Source organism: Vipera berus, assembly GCF_964194415.1.
Source record: "Vipera berus genome assembly, chromosome: 2".
Lineage (NCBI taxonomy): Eukaryota > Metazoa > Chordata > Lepidosauria > Squamata > Viperidae > Vipera > Vipera berus.
In genome coordinates this window covers 218,881,159-218,901,732 of record NC_138203.1, presented here as the reverse complement: position 1 = coordinate 218,901,732, position 20,574 = coordinate 218,881,159, and the positions used below count along the sequence as shown (strand labels likewise).

At 39.2% G+C, this 20,574-nt stretch overlaps 1 protein-coding gene across 1 annotated transcript in view; it reads right to left on the bottom strand.

The window, feature by feature from the left end:
• BSN (bassoon presynaptic cytomatrix protein) overlaps nucleotides 1-20,574 on the bottom strand; it is a gene marked incomplete at its 5' end in the record, with an annotated part of 233,733 nt that overhangs the window by 141,639 nt on the left and 71,520 nt on the right. The window contains one exon of the mRNA XM_081319547.1: nucleotides 8,200-9,045. Coding sequence (XP_081175673.1) covers nucleotides 8,200-9,045 — 846 coding nt within the window. The remainder of the gene's footprint in view (nucleotides 1-8,199; nucleotides 9,046-20,574) is intronic.

The window sequence follows — 20,574 nt, the reverse complement described above, 5'->3', positions numbered from 1 at the left end:
GCCTGTTACTCATCCCAGCTTCTGCCAACCTAGCAGTTCAAAAGCACGTAAAAATGCAAGTAGAAAAATAGGGACCACTACGGTGGGAAGGTAACAGCATTCTGTGCGCCTTTGGCATCTAGTCATGCCAGCCACATGAACACGGAGTCGTCCTTGGACAAGCGCTGGCTCTTTGGCTTTGAAACAGAGATGAGCACCAGCCACTAGAGTTGGAAATGACTAGCACGCATGTGCGGGGGAAACTTTACCTTTAGTTACAAATCACATCCTTCTAATTTATAATGTCCTTTTATTTTTAACAATTTTCTGTTTTTTTTAAAATCATATTCAAACATCCATTAGATGATATAACACCTCATCTAATTAGTCAGGACCTCTATTTTCTTCAGTCTTACTTTAGCTTTCTTCCTTTGCCAAATAACTTTGCAAGTCAGTGCATTTAGGTCATCAAGTATTTCTTCCTCTGTTTCTGTAAATATTATTTGGAATAAAGAAGACAATTTAATTAAAGTGTTTTTGTAAAAACACTTAATCCATTTATATTTATTAAACAGCCTCCATTCTCTTTCTCCTTCAGTTTCTCTTTTAGTTTGTTGTTCCCCAGTTTTCAGCATTTCTCCTAACAGTCTGTCATCCATTCTATCAATTCTTCTTCCTTGTCCTCAAATATATTTTGAAGTCTTGAAAAGTAAAATGTCTTTCCCATTTCTGATGTTATATCTGGGTCTTCCAAATTTTTATTTATCTGTACCTGTCTGTTGGTTTCTTCTTTTGAATCCTCTATCTTTATATCAGTTTCCTCAATTTTGTCTTCTGGTTTCTGAGTTGCTAGTTCATTCTTTATGGTCATCTTCTGAACTTTTTTGCTTGCAAGTTTAAGTTGGAGAGTTGCTCATTTATGTTATTTAATTTATTTTTAGTCTCCTAATTTAAAACAATTGTTTCTTGAATTGATTTCAACATGGAAATAATTTATTTCTGAAGTCTATTTACATTTTCTTGTTGATTATCCATGTTTTTTCCAAAGAGAAATATTCCAGAAGCAACTTTCCCACTGTTTCTTAATATTTATAGATAAATCTTGAAGTCAGTTAATATTTGTAACCCAGGCCGGCCAATTCAGAATCGTTTATTGTCCCCTTCATACAGATAAAACAGCTCAATTTTTTTTCCCCCTTTTCCTAGTTGCAACTTGCAGGAACAACAAAGAGCCTTATCTATGTCCAGGCTTCGTGCCAAATTTTCTTTAAACATAATAAAGTTTAGTGCCAAGTTTCACCACTAGATGTCATTAATATCCATCTTCCAACTTTTAAGTCCAAACTTATTTCACCAACTTTCCAAATATCTTTTAAAAAAGAAAGTCTTAAAAATACTTTTAGTCCCCAAATTTGTTAAACCTATGTCTCATATTAAATCCAAATTAATCCTGTAGTTTTCTCTAATTTCCTCCCAAAGAAAGTTATTTGCCGCTTTTCTTTTCCTGAAAGAATGGGGCTGAAATTCCCCTTCTCTATCATATGGGGGTATTCTTTGCTTTGGGAATTCTTTTTTCCAGGAAATTTTAAAATTATAAAGAGAGGATTACGTTCTCACCCAGTTCCATCCGTGTTGTTCAGTGCTTGTTAATTAGTGCATATCTTGGGTTGTCAGTGGTTTTGGCTGGCCACATAAATGCAGCTAGTCTTTCTTCTGCAGGTTTGAAGGGCTTCCTTGGATCAAATGAAGGGACCACTGCTCCTCTGTGACTGACTAAGGTCCCCTTCTTCTTTGGCGCCTCTCAGGGGCGACTTTAGACCCTTTTTAGGGTCCCCAGTAGAGCAAAATCGGACGTAGAAAAATGAGCTACGTTTTACTGTGCCCGTAACACCATGACGTCTAACCCAGAAGTCAGAAAGGATGAATTCTTTAAGGCCACTTTGGCCTAAGCATAATTTTGCCTAATATGCATTTGAGTCTTTTCTGCACAATTATGTTTTACTAAGAATGAACATTTCACACATCTGCTAAAGCATCAACTTTAATTTTTACATCAGCAAGCTAATTGATCTGAATAATTTTTGTTCATTTTATAGTTTACAGACTTATTTTCAGGTAGCCATGTCACAAGAATTAAAATTTATGTATCTGATACTAATGATCTAGCATTAAAAAATCCACAAGAATTACTTAACCCCATTAAAACCCACAATGACAAAAAAGGATGGGTCAAACTCTTGATTTGTGAGCAAAGAGTCCTGTAGAAGGCCCATAGAAAGTGGATAAAATGAAATTCATGCTAGCATGTTTTTTATTTAGACTAGATTTCATATTTTTGCACTCAAGCAAAATAAACCCCACATAAATAATTCTTCAAGTGAGAAAAGAATGTCCATGTATGTGGGCTCTGTTATATTTAAAATGGAAGGAAAGGAGTAGCTCTTTCTTTCACATACAGAACAATCATACAGACTTATCTGATCAATGATTGGAACAATAGATGAGTTGAACAGCAAAAATTGCATTACAATAATACATCATAATAAAAACAATTTAAATCTGTGTGTACAATTTTAGTGACATAGCATGTAAATAAGTCTGAACATAATATTTATTTTTCATTACCACAGACCTCATTTTGCAGTAATTTGTTTGCATGCTTTAATAGTTGTAGCACAAACTTCATTAACTATATGATATATAATGCTAGGCTTATTGTCTGATAAGAGAAAACAAGGTAAAACATGTCCTGCCATATGTTCCAGCAAGGGGGAGTTTAGAGATTGAAGGCTGGTTTGATAATATGAGGAGTACAAATCGGTTGGTTTCTATCAGATTTGAATCACAGGGACAAATTCTTTTGAAGAAAAGAATTTTGGCTATCTACCACTGAGAGAGAACTGGTATAAAACATCATGTCTGATTCTGAAAAAGGCTGAGCAGCAGATGTAAGTTAAATACCTATTTTGTTCACATCTATGGTATTCTAAATGTTCCTCGACATGATCTGAAATTAAATTTATTCTGTTGTTAAATACCAAGTCATTTGATCTTAATAGTTTGAAGGGCATGTTCATGTTCTAAGGACAATGACTAGTCAAGAAAGAGGCCAAGAGAGGCATGTTTTCTGAGTATTAGTAGAAGCATTGGATTTTTCTATCAACTGAACCACTGCAAATCATCTCACAATGAGCTGACAAAGCTTTGGAAACGGTTGTTTATCTCTCACTTAACTCCCACATTGCCCCATTAAAGCCTCAATTACTTCTTTTTCTTGTTTTTTACTACAACAGACAAACATGGTGACTTGTCTCTGGAATCAAAATTATTGCTGCTTACTTCCAGGTAAGCATAGTTAGGACTCAGCTAATAGAAATTGTCATGCGAGCTAAAATTGTTTTGCTATACTCTACCATGTGTATTCATGAATTATATTTTATGAAGAAATACTAATTTGATGGTCTGAGTTAAATCTGAAACAAATAAAATTGCTTCAGAATTAAGAACCATCTTTCTTTTAAATGCAAAAAACCTTAGTTTTATATATAAAAAGACTGAACAGGAAACCTATACTCGGAATTAATAAATGAAAAATAAAAATACAGGGTGACAAAGTATTTTCTCTACTATATTTGGATGGTAAGCAATTAAACAAGAGAGTAAAACATTGATTTTTTGAAACAAAATTACCAAACAAGTTTTAAAAGCTACAAAAGGGCTTGGATTATTTTGCTTTTTTTGCATCTATGTAATCGTTAAGAGTAGGCATCAATGTTAGCAGAACAATTCACTCAATACAATCAGCTATGTAAATGTGGCAACTCTCCTTTACTGTATGTATAAATGACTTGGACCATGCAGCAAAAAGTAAACCCTTTGCCAGAGTCATTCAGCAATTATGTAATATAGTTAAGAATGAAGGATATGGATAAAGAAATCATAACTATCAAAATCAGCACCAGAGTTTTCCTCTCCTCCACAGCTTATCATAGGAACAAAATGGGGGAGTGCCATATATATATATATATATATTGTGTCTCAGATTAAATCTTAAACCCAAATGTGCGTTTTGGTAGTAATTATGAACCAAGAGAATCTCTGACTCTGTTTGACACAATCTTTAATCCAAAGATTATCAATGCAGATTTGTTCTGTAAATAACATAGCATGTTCTTTTACTTTTTTTTAAATTAAAGGCTGGAAAATATACAGCCTTGCCCTAAGGTTTATGGTACCTTTAACATTGTGAGGTACTCTAGTTAGTTATCCACAATGCAAGCAATACTTCCAGTCTTCTAGGTTGGGGAAGGAATTAAAGAAATTAGGGATACCTTGTTTTTCTATAGATATAGGCATATAAAATATACTCTTATCCTACAGTTTCAGGTTCTTACCCAGCCTACACCATTGACATTCAGCACTGATATGCTAGGTGGGATGGAACAGTTGTTTAACATTAGCAAAATTTGCCCAGTAGCATTTTAAAAGTTGTGTGAGACACTACATGTCTGTAAGATGCATCTACATGCGCTACACATGAAATGATAAACTAGCATTATTTTCCTTTTGAGAAATACAAGATAGAATTTGAGCTAACAGAAATGACACAACTTGGAATCAGGCCAGCTAATCAGGGATTTTGATTTTATATCCCATTGAAATAACAATGCCCCAGCAGCTCGCAGCACCTACTGCACTGCCTTCCTGCTGCTTCAGTGCTAATTTAGAGCCCATCCACTGCCCAGTCACCTATACTAGCTCATTGTGCATTACAAGATAGTATTAATGAAAACAGGCACATTTGTAGAGTCATTTCTGATATGATCCTCTAATATAAAAAGAAATCATGATCTACAAATCAAAATGTATTGTAACCTGAGCACTAAAATGTAGAGGTAAACTCAGATGTGTGTTAGAATGAATCTTTTTTAGATAGATAGATAGATAGATAGATAGATAGATAGATAGATAGATAGATAGATGATAGATAGATAGATAACCTTTGTTGTCATTTTTTCCTGGCACACGTTAAAAATGAAATTTAGTTCCTTCCTCTCAAAGTGCACACATACATAACACATTTAAAGGTAAAGGTAAAGGTTCCCCTGCACATGCGTGCTAGTCATTGCCAACTCTAGGGGCCGGTGCTCATCTCCATTTCAAAGCTGAAGAGCCAACACTTGTCCAAGGACGTCTCCGTGGTCATGTGGCCGGCATGACTAGACGCCAAAGGCGCATGGAACGCTGTTACCTTCCCACCGTAGTGGTCCCTATTTTTCTACTTGCATTTTTACGTGCTTTCGAACTGCTAGGTTGGCAGAAGCTGGGACGAGTAACAGGCGCTCACTCAGTTACGCGGCACTTGGGATTTGACCCACCAAACTGCTGACCTTCTGATCGACAAGCTCAGCAATCTAACCCACTGAGCCACCGCGTCCCTTATAACACATTTAAAACATACTATATACAACATGTGTATAGATCTACACCTTTACATATAAGTAACATATAAATATTATTCACTGTCCATCTTGAATACATAACTAACCCTCCTAACCAGGGCTTCAGGAGCAAGGCTAAAGGAAGGAAAATATCTAGTTAAGATTTTTGTCTATAAATAAAAATATATGGGCAGTTTAAGTGAGCATTTTGGCAGACAGTCTGAAGAGACCTAGGCCTTCTGAAATGTTGTTATCAGTATAATCTCCAGGGAACAAACTGGCACTAAAATGTCTTCTTATAATAGTATTTAGTTTATTAAAAATAAAGAACAGCAAAGAAAAATTTGTGTGGCTATTGGGTTTAAAGGAAATGATTAAGATTCAAAGAGCAAGTGTAAACAAAAGAACAATGGCTCAGCTCATCCAGAATGGGGAATGACCCTCAGAGAATCAGGCAAAGGCCTTAAGCATATTTGAAATGAAATGAAATAATAGTTTCACTCAAGTACTCACTGCACCTAGATATCTGTATGGCTTCAAATCCTTCTGGCATCCTGGAGGATTATATTCCTCAACCCTAAAATGGATTTAAAATTGTTTCTTTTTCTCCTAATGAGTTGCTTCCTGAGAAGATTCAAAAAAATAAAATCATCCAGCAAACTTTTAGATGCCAGCTATTTAACCTCAAGGGAGTGATGAGTTGTGTTTGCTTTGGGATTTAACCAACTGTCCCTCCTGAGTTTCATTACTGGAAGATGAGTTCGACTGAAAGGCTATTATTTGTCCACTTTGATCTAATGGAGTCCAATGAACCCTCTAGCAAAGTTAATTATAGAATCATAATTACAAAATAATACCATTCATTTTTGTTTCTTTCTGAAAGACCTTGTTTAGTTTTTCCTTTCTTTATAACTTCCTGTGTTGTTTATTTTTCCATTCTTTTCTGTATTAAACTAATACTGCAAAACAAATAAAACAGTAGCATTCATTTAAACTGTGGAATAGGCAATTACTTTTCTTTCTCAATTTTTGAGACAGAAAAGTATATGTTTTGAGCATCATGTAAAACTAATGCCTACTAGGCTACCGTATTTTCCGGTGTATAAGACGACTGGGCGTATAAGACGACCCCCTACATTTCCTGTTAAATTATAGGGTTTGGGCTATACTCGCCATATAAGACTACCCCTCTTCCAATGCACACTAAATAAAAATTAAAAAACATCAGATTTGATTTTAATATGGTAATTTTAATTCAAATGCTTATGACATGCAGGTACTTAGTAGGAAAACTGTCACTTATAAACATAAGGCTGTTTGTCATCAAACATGTAAACATAAAACAGTGCAAGTGGATTAAACTTTTCCTAATTCACTCTAAAGCTTTCCCTGCACAGACCAAATGGGAGATCCGCTCCAGGTTTTCCAGCCAGCCCGCCCAGTTCCTGAGTCAAATGTTTCCTGGCTGCTGCATTCCCCACCTGCCTTTCAAGTTGGGATAGACTGCAGCTGCTCTTCAACTTTAGAAGGAAAGATGCCCAGACCCCAGCCTGTAAAAAATCACAGACTGCACCTTCTTCTCCAATTGGTCCCGCTTTCCCTGCGCAGACCAAATGGGAGATCCGCTCCAGGTTTTCCAGCCAGCCCTGTCCCTAAAGTTTCAGCACCCCTGACCTTTGAGAAGATTTTCATGGGTTAAAAAGTCATTTTATATGCCAGAAAATACAGTAATCTACATTCACAAATAGGATATAAAAGTATTCTGCCAACCTAGCAGTTCAAAAGCACATAAAAATGCAAGTAGAAAAATAGGGACCACTACGGTGGGAAGGTAACAGCATTCCGTGTGCCTTTGGCGTCTAGTCATGCTGGCCACATGACCACGGAGACATCCTCGGACAAGCGCTGGCTCTTCGGCTTTGAAACGGAGATGAGCACCGGCCCCTAGAGTTGGAAACGACTAGCAAACATGTGCAGGGGAACCTTTACCTTTTTATAACATTGTTATGTTTGCTGTGCCAGCTTTTTTCCCATTATAACAATGTGTCAGATTCTAGCAATACTTGATTAGTTTTTCATGTGAATTGTTTCACTTATAGATAAAGAAAACAGACATACTATCTTCCTGGCCATTTTGCTATTCATCCCACATTGGATTTCCTATTGAAAACAACATGACATCATCTACACACAAGTCATGGTCACATTTAAAACTGACACCTTTAATCATTATCAAATGACAGATGACACTGTCATATTTCAAGGCCAAAATATACATCTGATATCTCTTTCAATCTGAAGATGTCAATGTGAGGACAATTAACCAATGGAATAGCTTGCCCCCAGAACATGTGGGTGCTCCATCACTGGAGATTTTTAAAAAGAGGCTAGACAGTCACTTGTCTGAGATGGTATAGGTTCTGCTGCTTGAGCAGGGACTGCACTAGAAGACCTCCAAAGTCCCTTCCAGATCTATTCTATTCTAATTTCCTGCTGTCATTGTATTCTGGCCAGTTCCTTTACCATTAAAGAAAATCTCCACAGGTTAATCCTACTAAATTCCATTTCAACTGTAACAAAATGAAAATCTGCACAAATGACTTCCATTACGCCTTTATTTTCCTACTGGAATAATGGCAACTTGCCCTTTAAAATCAATTCATAAAATCCTGATCATTTATTATATATATTTTCTAGACCATTGGAAATATACTGTAATGTTTAAGAACTAGCACGAGGAGGCATTGAAGTACATTAAGATATGTCCAACCCTTCTTACCTCTACCAGATGAGGTGTTGGGTTGAATCCACACATGTTACAGACCTGCTGCTTACAGGATGTGCAGGTATTATGATTGGAGGGCTCTCCAGAGCCCACGTTTATCTCCGCTTTGCAGAGGGGGCATAAAACCCTTTCTTTCGGCACTTCCTTTGGCTTAGTTACTTGTTCTGCTTTTGCTTGCTTTGCAGCTGGGACAGTTCCAGGCTTACTCTGCGTTCCAGGACCAGTGCTTGGGGCTTTAGGACCAGCTTCTTTGCTAGCATCACTGAAGACAATTTTTGGAGGCACTTTGCCAGGAGACTGTTGACTTGATGGAGTGGCCTCTGGCTGGACAGACATGAGTGTGCTTGCCTGGGTCAGGAGGGAAGCTCCAAATCCAAAAAGCTTCCCGGTGAGGCCTTCTTGGGTTTGTTCTTGAGTCCCCCCAGTACTGGCAGGAGGGACTGGAGTCTTAGCTGGGGAGTCTCCTACAATCTTTCTCTGATCAACGGATGAAGGCTTTGCTTGTTGATGCTGAGGGGAAGACTTCATCACTTCCTGAGGAGCAGCAGGTTTTGGCTGGAATTGGCTGGGCAGTTCTCTCTGTGGTGAGACTGGGGGATGCTTGGGGGATTGGGGTTGCATGGTTGCAGCACTTGACCTGGGCCCTGGCTGCATAGTTCCGGGTTGTTTCTCTGGTCCTGTTACTGCTTGGGGGTGTGGTTGTGGCTGTTTGGCAGGGGAATGGGAAGGAGAAAGGGAAGGAGAATGTAATTGCTGCTGACTTTTGGAGCGGGGTGCTGTAGTCATGTCCATTCCCAAAGCTCTCTGCATCTGGCAATTTAAACATAGCCATTCTTTAACCTAGAAGACAATAATAAAACAGAATTAACCCATCAGCAGCAAATGCCAGATTTAGTCATTAAACTGCAGATTCTGATGTGCCTGATATGTCTACACACTCATTAAACTAAATAAAGCATATTTGTATCTCTTCCTGGGTTTTATAGGTATTTTGTTGGCAGCTGTTATCTGAAGGCTTCTGTTGTTTCCTACAATGTATTAAGCATGTGTATTTCTATGAACTGGTTCTTATTTCTGATGGTTTCCATCTGACCATCTCAGGAACCTAGACTTTCTCTAACCCTCTTCCAAGGTGACGTTCAGCCATAAAGTAGTCCCAATTGAGGCTTCACTTCAATAGCAACTACAAGAATGAATTGGGTCTATCTATTGTGGCCCATTGAGCTTGCTTATCTTACCTGGAAAGATACTTTGGCAAAGGCAGAACTATACCAGTAGCAATGTACAAAAATCACATTATTTGGGCACAGTACTACCACTTTCTGCCCTTAGTTTCCTAAAAATACAAAAGATTGTAAGCCCAGCAATCTTTCTAAGGTAAACAGATGTGGTATTTGTTCAGTTGGTTGTGCACTCAGTATAGAAACAAGGTTTCTTCTTTACTCAATAAATATGAAATCCCTAGATACAAAAAGAAAACTGTGGCATAGTTTGGCTAAACAGTAATAAATAAATTATCCCAACCCCTCCCATGAGGAATATACCAATGATATAGCAATATCTGAGTCACAAATCTGTTGATTATTGGAATCCCCAAGATAAAATGTGGCTATATACGGTTAATACGCAACATGGTTAAATAATCACAGTTATTTATAAACTGGTGGCTTTCTTTTCCCTCAGCAAGCACTCGTAGTCTTAAAAATCTGCATGACAATAAGACCTGCAAAATGGCAAAAAAAAACCAGCAACAAAAACCTGAGAACATTACAGTTAATAAAGATAGTTGGAAAAGTGGCAAAATGTTCACATCATCTCCATGTTTAAAAACATACCAGTTCTAAAAAACCATCTGTACCCTTGCATCCTTCTACTTTCTCTGATCTAATTCTATTAGTTTCTCAGCCCATTCAGGCCTTCTTTCTATCACAGCTGGAGTACACTCACCCCATAGGTAAGTTCCAATTCACTTTTAGAAGCTAAAGAGGGCACACAAAATGACTCATACACACAGATGTCAGATAGAACTATCTATACCAGTGATGGTGAACCTTTTACAGACTGAGTGCCCAAACTGCAACCCAAAACCCACTTAAGTATTGCCTGGTGCCGGGTGGGCATGGCTCACTGGGTGGGCGTGGCTATGATGGTCATAGCAGACTGGGTGGGCATGGCCAGGGTGGACGTGGCCACCTTGATGTTGCTCCTAGGGAGGGATCCCTGTGGGGGCCGGACAGGGTTGGGGGAGATCCAAGGGGTCTTGGGCAGTTGGGGCAGTGGGCAGGAGGCTCATCCTGCAGGGTGAGGCGAGGTGAGGGAAGGGGCAGGGCAGGGGTGCCATTGCCACAGGGCAAGGCAAGGCGAAGCAGGGGCCAGGGCAGGGGCTGGTTGCAGATAAAGGGGGGCTCCAGTGAGGAAGAGAGTTTAAGCAAGTTTAGCAACCCAAGTGGGGATTGCCCCCCCAAAAAACAAACAAACAAACATGCTTTGTAGGTAACCTCAAAGCACGACAGAAGACACCAAAACCTGCTGCAACCACCCAGAAAATGGGAGGGGAATAAAAACCAAACAGCCTCCCCACTCCACCAATACTCAGCAGAAATGCTCATGACAATGAAAGCCTCGGACAGGGGGAAGAGCACGGGCAGGCAGGCGTCTTGCTCAGCTGATGGCTTGGGGGGGAAAGGGGGCAGCTACGCCCCCTCCCAAAGCAGGATGAAAACTCCAAAAAGCGACAAGGGAAAAAAGTTAAAACAGAAGAGTGTCTCAGAACACCTGTATTAGCAGATGCAATTGATATAAAATCTGGACGAAGAATGGTCAATAAAGCATTCTTGGTTGTCTATTTTATCTTTCCTAATAAGCTGTAACCAACTTCCTCTCTTCACTTTGCAAAACCTGTGGGTCCCATGCCATTCCACATACCTGCAAGAAAGCAGCTGCAATCGGAGTACTCTAACTATAACTTTGAAATGTGGCACCACTGATTTCACTGCTGTCACACTGCAAGTACAGTTGGAGTTTACAGTATTAGTTTATCCAGCACGTGTTATTTATTTTATCTTTCTTCTCCTTATATAAAACTACACCTTCTATACACAGAATGGAGAGTTATTGTCGGTTTATTGTCCAGTTTTAGTTTCCCTCTACATCTGATTGGTCACTGGAGTAAAATAACACCAAAATTTGCATTTATCAAGTATTCCGATCCCAGTTTGGGGGGTGGGGGAGAAATGCTTTCTGCTATCCAAGGGGTGTGTATTTCAATACCATTTCCAAAGTCGAATTCCTTGACATATAGATTATTCCTTTAGACTGGTTATAACTCCCTACCGCCTTTCCCCACAACTTAGGGACCTCCACTCACAAAAGAATAAAAGAACAGCCCGCCCTTTTCCAACCAACACTCTAGATATTGCACGTTTCCACATGATTCTGGAACTGAAGTTTTTTGCTCACTTTTTAGCAACATCCACCAAACTTTCCGCACCGCCTTTCCCCCCTCCACCCCCCCTAAAATCTTAAGAAGGGCTTTCGATCATCTTGCATGTTTGATTCACTGCCTAAACTCCGCGATTCTTGCCCCTGCCAGTGGCGTAGCGTAGGGGGTGCAGGGGGGGCCGGCCGCACCGGGCGCAACATCTGGGGGGGCACGCTCGCACTCGCAGCTCTCTGCCCCTGCCTGGCTCACTCACTCTCACTGCAGTGCTGGCTGTACGAATCCGATCCGAGCCGCCGGGTTGCCGCCCACTGTGGAGGGGGGCGGGTGCCAGGCGTGCGGTGCGGTGCTTGCCTTGCCCCGGGTGCTGACAACCCACGCTACGCCACTGGCCCCTGCAGAGTTTTCTTGCGGGAGGCAGGAGTCGCTCCGTTCAGAAAGGAAGGAGGGCTAACTAAGAAAGCTGTAGGGCTGCCCCCGACTCAGGGGTTCCCCTTCCAAAGTGTGCTTAATTCAGCCATGAGAGAAGCCGGGCCTCCTCTTCCCCCAGCTGCTCATGCCAAAGTGCCCCTTAGCTAAGGGGAGACGGGAAGGCACAGTGGAGCAGCCATTCTCACAAAGGCACTGCAAACCCGCATGAAGAGAACTCAGTGCTTTGGTGAGTTTTGTCCCACTGCTGCACTAAAACATGGGGAGTGCTGAAACTCACAAGTCCGGGGCACTGGAGTTTCCTGGTGTAGCTGCGCCAAGCCGTGCCACCAGGCTTCCCAGTGGCCAGCAGAAAGGAGATCATGGCAAGAGCGATCTTTTTCCCCATTCCCTCCCCAGCCCTTGAACTCGTCTTGACACCTCTTTCATTGCGCTGCTTCTGGCTTCTCCCCTCTCCCCACCCAGCTCTTGCAGCTGTCCCTAACTCCCAGTGGAGAGAGAGAAAGAGAGAAAGAGTTCTGGTGCATGTGGAGAGGGGGAGGGGAGCAGCCCAGCCATGCATCCTTCTGGAGTGATGCCATGTGTGCCCACAGGATGGCTCTGTGTGCCGCCTGTGGCACACGTGTCAAAGGTTTGCCACCACGGATCTATACAATCACAACTCAAAGTGCATTTGAATATTGTCTTCACTGTTAAGAATATGCACTTGTTTGAAAGCAGATCTAATCCATACTATTAAATTCTTATGTCCATTTGATATTATGTCCATTTGATATTATGTCCATTTGATATTATGTCCATTTGATATTTGGCTCGGTGGGTTAGGACGCTGAGCTTGTCGATCAGAAGGTTGGCAGTTTGGCGGGTCGAATCCCGAGTGCCGCGTAACAGAGTGAGCGCCTGTTACTCGTCCCAGCTTCTGCCCACCTAGCAGTTCGAAAGCACGTAAAAATGCAAGTAGAAAAATAGGGACCACTACGGTGGGAAGGTAACAGCGTTCCGTGCGCCTTTGGCGTCCAGTCATGCCGGCCACATGACCACGGAGACGTCCTCGGACAAGCGCTGGCTCTTCGGCTTTGAAACAGAGATGAGCACCGGCCCCTAGAGTTGGAAACGACTAGCACGCATGTGCGGGGGAACCTTTACTCTGTTACGCAGCACTCGGGATTCGACCCGCCAAACTGCCGACCTTCTGATCGACAAGCTCAGCATCCTAACCCACTGAGTCACCACGTCCCTTATGTTATGATCTGTAGACACAAGCATATAGCTAGGCAATCCATGAGCCGTTTGGTCATTTTTTTTCTCATATAATATAGGCTTGCACGATTTGTCTACGGATGTTAAAGGAAACAGGTGCAAGAAGCATGTTATTAAAGTCTTAACCAGCCAGTCGTGATGAAGTTTTTTTTACATATTTATTTAGATACAGAAATCTTTTATTTTTGTTCTTGTTTTTTTTTTAAAAAAATGATTGGTAAGTACAAAATCATATAAACAAAAAGATTCATCAAGGAGGTCACAGTCTAATTCCAGAGTTACCCATCAAGTTAAGATACCAGGTGACAGTGTTCAGAAAGATCACTGCCTGAGAATTACAGCCTGTCAGAAAAGATTATGTTTGTTCTATGGCTTTTAGTATGAGAATATATATATATATATATATATATATATATATATATATATATATATATATATATATATATATATATATATATATATATATATATATATATATATATATATATATATATATATATATATATATATATATATATATATATATATATATATATATATATATATTATTTCTATGAACAATTAGACACCTGTGAACTAACTTGTCTTCATTTGGTGAATAGTCAATTGTTTCTTTTATCCTGTTAGAATAATTACATTAAATCAAGAAATATAAATAAGAACAAAAGGTAGACCAGGCATGCTAATTATTTCTATTCTGTCAAGACCACCTTTGCCTTGATAGAGGCAAAACCAAACATTCCCTATGATTTGCCTTGTACAGTCACACATATGTGCAACAGTTTCTGAAACAGCATCTTATCTGAGAGGCTTTTCATCTTACTGACCTAGTAAGCTAGTAATTGTTTTACCTAGCAAAAAAGCTGCAAATACTGTTCTAAGGTATCGGCACCAAGGAAGATGGAACTAGATGTTCCAGCTAAAAGTATGTCAAACACTAGATTGCAATCCCCCATCCCTCAATCTACCTTTACCTGGTAAACATGCAGTTTGTCTGCATTTGAAAAGACAGATGAAGGAGGGGAGATTGGTGCAGAAAAAGGTGTGGGAAAAGGATAAACACCCACATCCCACCTGCTCTTTCTTTCACAACACCAGTTCTTCACAAACAAGTTTTTTTTCATATAATTTTTTTAAAACACTGAAATTTATTATGTTGCCCTTCCTACTTCAGATGAGTCCTATTTTTGCATTGGTACGTTCATATTTTGAGATTATGTTTCTTTTATGACCAGTCCACTCCTATGAACGTTTGCTGGAAACAAAGGGTCATTGAAATCAGTAGGTTTCCTTCAAAAATAAGGTTACAAGAAGATGTGCTCTCTTTTTTCCCCATAAGTTCTCTATTTGGCAGTCATAGCCTTACAATCAGGCATTTTTAGTATCTCTTTCTAAGCAGGTTTTTTCCCCTCAGTGCAGCACTTTTTTAAATAAGTGCTAATTGCAAGGTAACAAGCTCTGTTCTGTAACCTTAATGAGTTGATTAGGACCTTCTCTCTGCTGCCTGAAACTGACCAGACCTTAATCAGGTACATACTGAAGGCTTTTGCCTCCTACTTTAGCACATTCCTGTGACTGAAAAACAGACTTTCTGATGAGCTATAGTTTCTAACAACCTTACTGCAGAGTTCATCTAAAATTTAAACAAATTTTGAATTATAATCAAGGCAATTTATTTAAAGCAATTACAAGTATTTTTGTACTATTTAACATAAAAAGGAGATTGCTTGATAAACAAAACTACTATTTTTACTCTATTAACAAAATATCATTCTTACTAACCTTTAATTGGTTTTCTGCATATAGATGAGTTCTTCACTGACATGGGCTATCCTTTAAAGTAAAATTAATCACAACGTATTGCCAGTAATTTTGAAGATCTAGTTTCTTGCTGGAACAAATATTCTTCAACAAATAAAATACCAAGGAAGGAAGGGAGGGAGAAAGAGACATCTATGTAGATAGTTCCCCTTCCTTATAGAAACTGCTGCAAATTTTAGGACAGGCCTCTCAATTAAGTTGTCATGTATACCAACTCTTTGAGAATAATAATAATAATAATAATAATAATAATAATAATAATAATAATAATAATAATAATAATAATAATAATAATAATAATAATAATAATAATAAAAGTTGGAAGGGACCTTGGAGGTCATCTAGTCCAACCCCCTGCTCAGGCAGGAAACCCTATACCATTTCAGGAAAATAGCTGTCCAGTCTCTTCTTAAAAACTTCCAGTGTTGGAGCATTCACCACTTCTGGAGGCAGGTTGTTCCACTGGTTAATTGTTCTAACTGTCAGGAAGTTTCTCCTTAATTCTAGGTTGCTTCTCTCCTTGACTAGTTTTCATCCATTGATTCTTGTCCTGCTTTCAGGCGCTTTGGAGAATAGCTTGACTCCCTCTTCTTTGTGGCAGCCCCTGAGATATTGGAACCCTGCTATCATGTCACCCCTCACTCTTCTCTTCATTAAACTACACATACCCAATTCCAGCAACTGTTCCCTATATGTTTTAGCCTCCAGTCCCCCAATCATCTTTGTTGCTCTTCTCTGTACTCTTTCTAGAGTCTCAACATCTTTTTTACATCGTGGTGACCAAAACTGGATGCAGTATTCCAGATGTGGCCTTACCAAGGCATTGTAAAGTGGTATTAGTACTTCCCGTGATCTTGATTCTATCCCTCTGTTAATGCAGCCTAGCACTGTGTTGGCTTTTTTGGCAGCTGCAGCACACTGCTGGCTCATATAGAAGTGATTGTCTACTAGGACTCCGAGATCCCTCTCACAGTTACTGCTATTGAGCAAGGTACCACCTATAGTATACCTGTGCATTTGATATTTTTTGCCTAAATGTAGAACCTTACTTTTTTCACCATTGAATTTCATTTTGTTAGATAGCGCCCAGTGTTCGAGTCTGCCCAGATCCTCCTGTATTTTAAGCCTATCTTCTGGAGTATTGGCTATTCCTGTCAGCTTGGTGTCATCTGCAAATTTAATGAGTTCCCCATCTATCCCCTCATCCAAATCGTTGATGATGTTGAAGAGCACTGGGCCCCGAACAGAGCCCTGGGGCACCCCACTACACACTTCCTTCCATGTAGATGCAGTTCCATTGAGGACCACATGCTGAGTACGGCCTGTCAGCCAGCTACGAATCCATCTGGTGGTGATGCTATCTAACCCACATTTTTCTATCTTATCAAGTAGAAGGTTGTGATCTACTTTATCAAATGCCTTACTGAAGTCCAAGTAAATTATATCTACAGCATTCCTCTGGTCCACTAATTTTGTCACTTGGTCAAAGAATGCAATAAGATTTGTCTGGCATGATCTGTTTTTGACAAACCCATGTTGACTTTTAGTGATGACTTTGTTTGCATAAAGGTGTTCGCTGATTTGTTGTTTGATTATCTTTTCCAGAATCTTCCCAGGTATTGAGGGTCTGTAGTTTCCTGGATCTATTTTTCCCCTTTTTTGAAGATGGGAACTATATCAGCTCTCTTCCAGTCCTCTGGTAGTTCCCCAGTGCTCCAGGATCTTTGAAAAATATAGTTCAGTGGTTCTGAGATCACGTCTGCCAGTTCCTTGAGAACTTTGGGGTGTAATCCATCTGGTCCTGGTGATTTGAACTCGTCTAGGCTGGACAGGTGCTCACTTACCATTTTCTTGCCTATCTTAACTTGTGTTTCTATTCTGTTTTTTATGGCACTGGTTTTGGTAGGTTGGACTGTTTTTCCCCTTTGTGTAAAGACAGAGGCAAAAAATGAGTTAAATAGTTCTGCTTTCTCCCTGTTGCTTGTCACCTTCTTGCCACTTTCCCCCACTAATGGAAAGAAATAGTCCTATGTGATTTCATGCCTCACACTTTTCCTATTTAGCTGTCCCTTGTTCATAGCTCTGGGACAAGACTAAAAGGTCTGAGCATCTGCATTTGTGTATTGATATTTCTCTCTTTGCAAGTAGGAAATGTGAGAATATTGTTCTACAGTTCAGTCTCTGAAACCTGCACAAAGGCATTTTAGCTATGTTTGCTTTGGAAACTTCTTTTAATTTACTATCTTGACAAACAAAACACAATCACCTTGAAAGAATATGTCATCTTAGTCAAGGCAACAATGTTGAGGTTGATTTTTCAGTATTTTGGGAATGAGCCAAGGGATAGACACCCGAATGAGCAAGAGCCTTTAGGACTCTGAAAATCATTTTCTTTCTCAAAATTCAAATAACAACTTGGGAGGAAAGAGGTTGGCCTGAAGGCAACAAGAATCACTGGTGCTCAAAATTGTTTTCATTCACTGGTCCCCTAGGCCTGGAGCAAAACAAGCCTATAAAGACATTGGATTTTTGTACATGATGGAAGGAGGGAGAACTTAGCTGAAGCATGTAGCAGTAATGTCATTCACCATAAATGCCGCTTGGGGGGGGGCGAAAGCCCTAATAAGCAGGTATATACATAGAATGAAGGCTATTGCTAAGCACATTGTGCTTTAGATTGTAAGCCGCCCTGAGTCTTCGGAGAAGGGCGGGATATAAATGGGATTAAAATTAAAAAATTTTAAAAAAAATAAATGAAAAGAACAAACCCTGTGAAAATCTTACACAGAATAATGAAGTTGACCATGCTTCTATAAATCCTACTACTTGCACGCAATACAAAATTGGGACATCCTTTTATAATCAGTTTTGTTGTTTTGTTGTTTCTAAACATGCTTGCCAAAAGGTAATGCTGAAGATAGTTTTGAAGCTCCTCATAAGAAACTATGTTACATCTAAGGATTTGAATATTCTGCCTACATCTGTGTATTATGCCTCACTTCACTAATCTGTGTTAAACTGAGGCCCTAGCTGACCTCAGTGTAATGAGAACTGTATGCCTTGCTATTTACTTACAGTATAAGGCCAGCCTTCTACACATACTGTAAATACTTTCATTTTCTCTCAGGAAACTTTGACCTACTTTTAACTTGCACTACTATATTTCATAAATGATGCATTTCCACTTCTTGTCATTACAGCCTTTCTAGATGTAGGTGAAGACATTCTTCTAAGCTGCTAAGGCCAGATGCAATTTTCAACTCACAGGCCTCCATGTCGGATGGTACAAAGGGGCAAGTGAGGATAATATAAATACAGCAGAATGGTGAAGAACATTGCGAAACAGTAAAGTTCCTATCCAGTCTTTGCAAAATACAGGGGAAAGTAGATAGTGAATTTTTCCCCATCAAGCTTCCATTTTGGATGAAGGGATTTAATGAATGTGGGGGGAGGGGTGCTTCCCCAAATGTGCACAAGACCTTTGATAAAATTATAAGGCAATATCTAAAAACAGAGTATTCATCAGTGTAACACAAACCCTCAGCAGAACACAAGAATGTGTTTCACCATTCCCAAACAGCAGTCAGTGGTCAAAGATTGTGGGAGCTGCCATGTAACTTCTGGAGAGCTACAAGCTTCCTGTCTCTCACTTAGAACTTTCTAAACTTGTAAAATGTAAAAGTCCCATCCATTTGACAAGTGCAAAGAATGAGTATGTAGACTGAGAGTTAGTTTTTCTCACCACAGTGCGTTCGCTTTCTCAGAGACCTATCCAAATTCACATCATTTATTAAAATGCTCTATGGTTTTGCTGCTGTGTTATTATATTTGGATTTTGGTTATGTTATTTATTTGTTCATTCTGTTTGGAGACTGCCTGACTCCCAAGAGATTCTGGGTGGCTTCCAACACATACAAAGAGAAAGAAAACCAGACACTTAACAAGTATATGTGTTTCGAAAAGTGAAACAATCAAACATTCTAAAAACCAGCAAAAAGTAGCCAAAAGCTGGCAATCACCTTATCCCAGCCTGGGTGTAGAACCATGTTTTTAATTATTTCCAAAATAACTGGAGTGTGGGAGCTATACAAATCTCTAGACTTAGGATAAAAAAGAAATGCAAAAAGCAAAAACAAAAAACCCAACAAACTGCCATTCATCTAGTAAATAAGTATATAAATAAATTTTAGTGATTGTTAGCAAAATACATTTAGATACTACTTATATTATTTTATATTGCTTTTAAAAAGCAATATTTCTTATGAGTATTGTGGTAAAATTCCATTTCATAAAAAAGGGCATACAAAGCAGAGAAGAGACTTCTCTGTACAGGTAACATTAAAATATAGTTTTTCTTTGCCATTCTTAAACTAAACTAGAAGAGGTTGCAGTGATCGTAAATCGTAGATTTGACAGAATCATAAATGACTGAAACTGTACAAGCCATCTTGGTGTTATTTACTCGCTCAGTGGACAGCTCTATATAACCCCTGAGAGCTGTGAAAGTCAGTCCAGATAAACTGACAAATTCCTTAAACCTGTTTGCCGTGGCATTACATTTCCCTGGCATGATAATGCAGAGAACAGGAAGGCAAGAAGGATTAATTAACCGTTAAAACCCTTCCCAATCCATTCTTTGAAAAAACGTTGAATCCACCTCCCACCCTCCCGCCAACTGATTGTTATTCCGAGCACATCAATCTACCTTGGTAGTCAGTTCTTTTTAATAACCTCATGGTTGGCTATCATTATCATGAAGCAAAATACCAAGAGCTAAATCCAAGTTAGTTTAAAAAGGAAATTATTCTAAGGAAAGCAGAATCATAAGCCATACATAGCATCACAGCTTTCCCTTCTGGGATATTAGTGTTATCCAAAAGAGAGTCATAAATAGTAAGTTAAAAAAAAAATCTAGGCATGAAATAAGAAAAACAGATGAAATATGGCTACATCTAGTTTATCTCAACACTTTACTATAATACTCCCTGTCTTCCTATCCTTGCAAACAATCCTTGTCTCTACCACATTCATTATACTGTTCTTTGTTTCTAAATTTTTCAGTTCTGTTTTTTGAGGATCTTATAGCAACTCATGATTGTGATATTCTTGCTTTACCCTTCCTTCTCAGTCCATTAACTCTTCCTTGATATATTTGGCTTGTGATTCAGTTCTCATTCATTAATTCTCACAATATTTATTTCATAATGTTCACATGGAAGTAAGTGGAAGTATGCTATTCATACCCATTAACTCCACTTAATTCTATTTTTCTTCTCAGGTACAACTACACTGTTCTTTGATACATTATTTTTCAGATACATGCTCATATACAATCAATCTAACATTTGCTGCAAATAATTCAGAATCTCAGCTAACACTCCATCTGCAAACATCTGAATCTCCATCAGTACATCTCTACC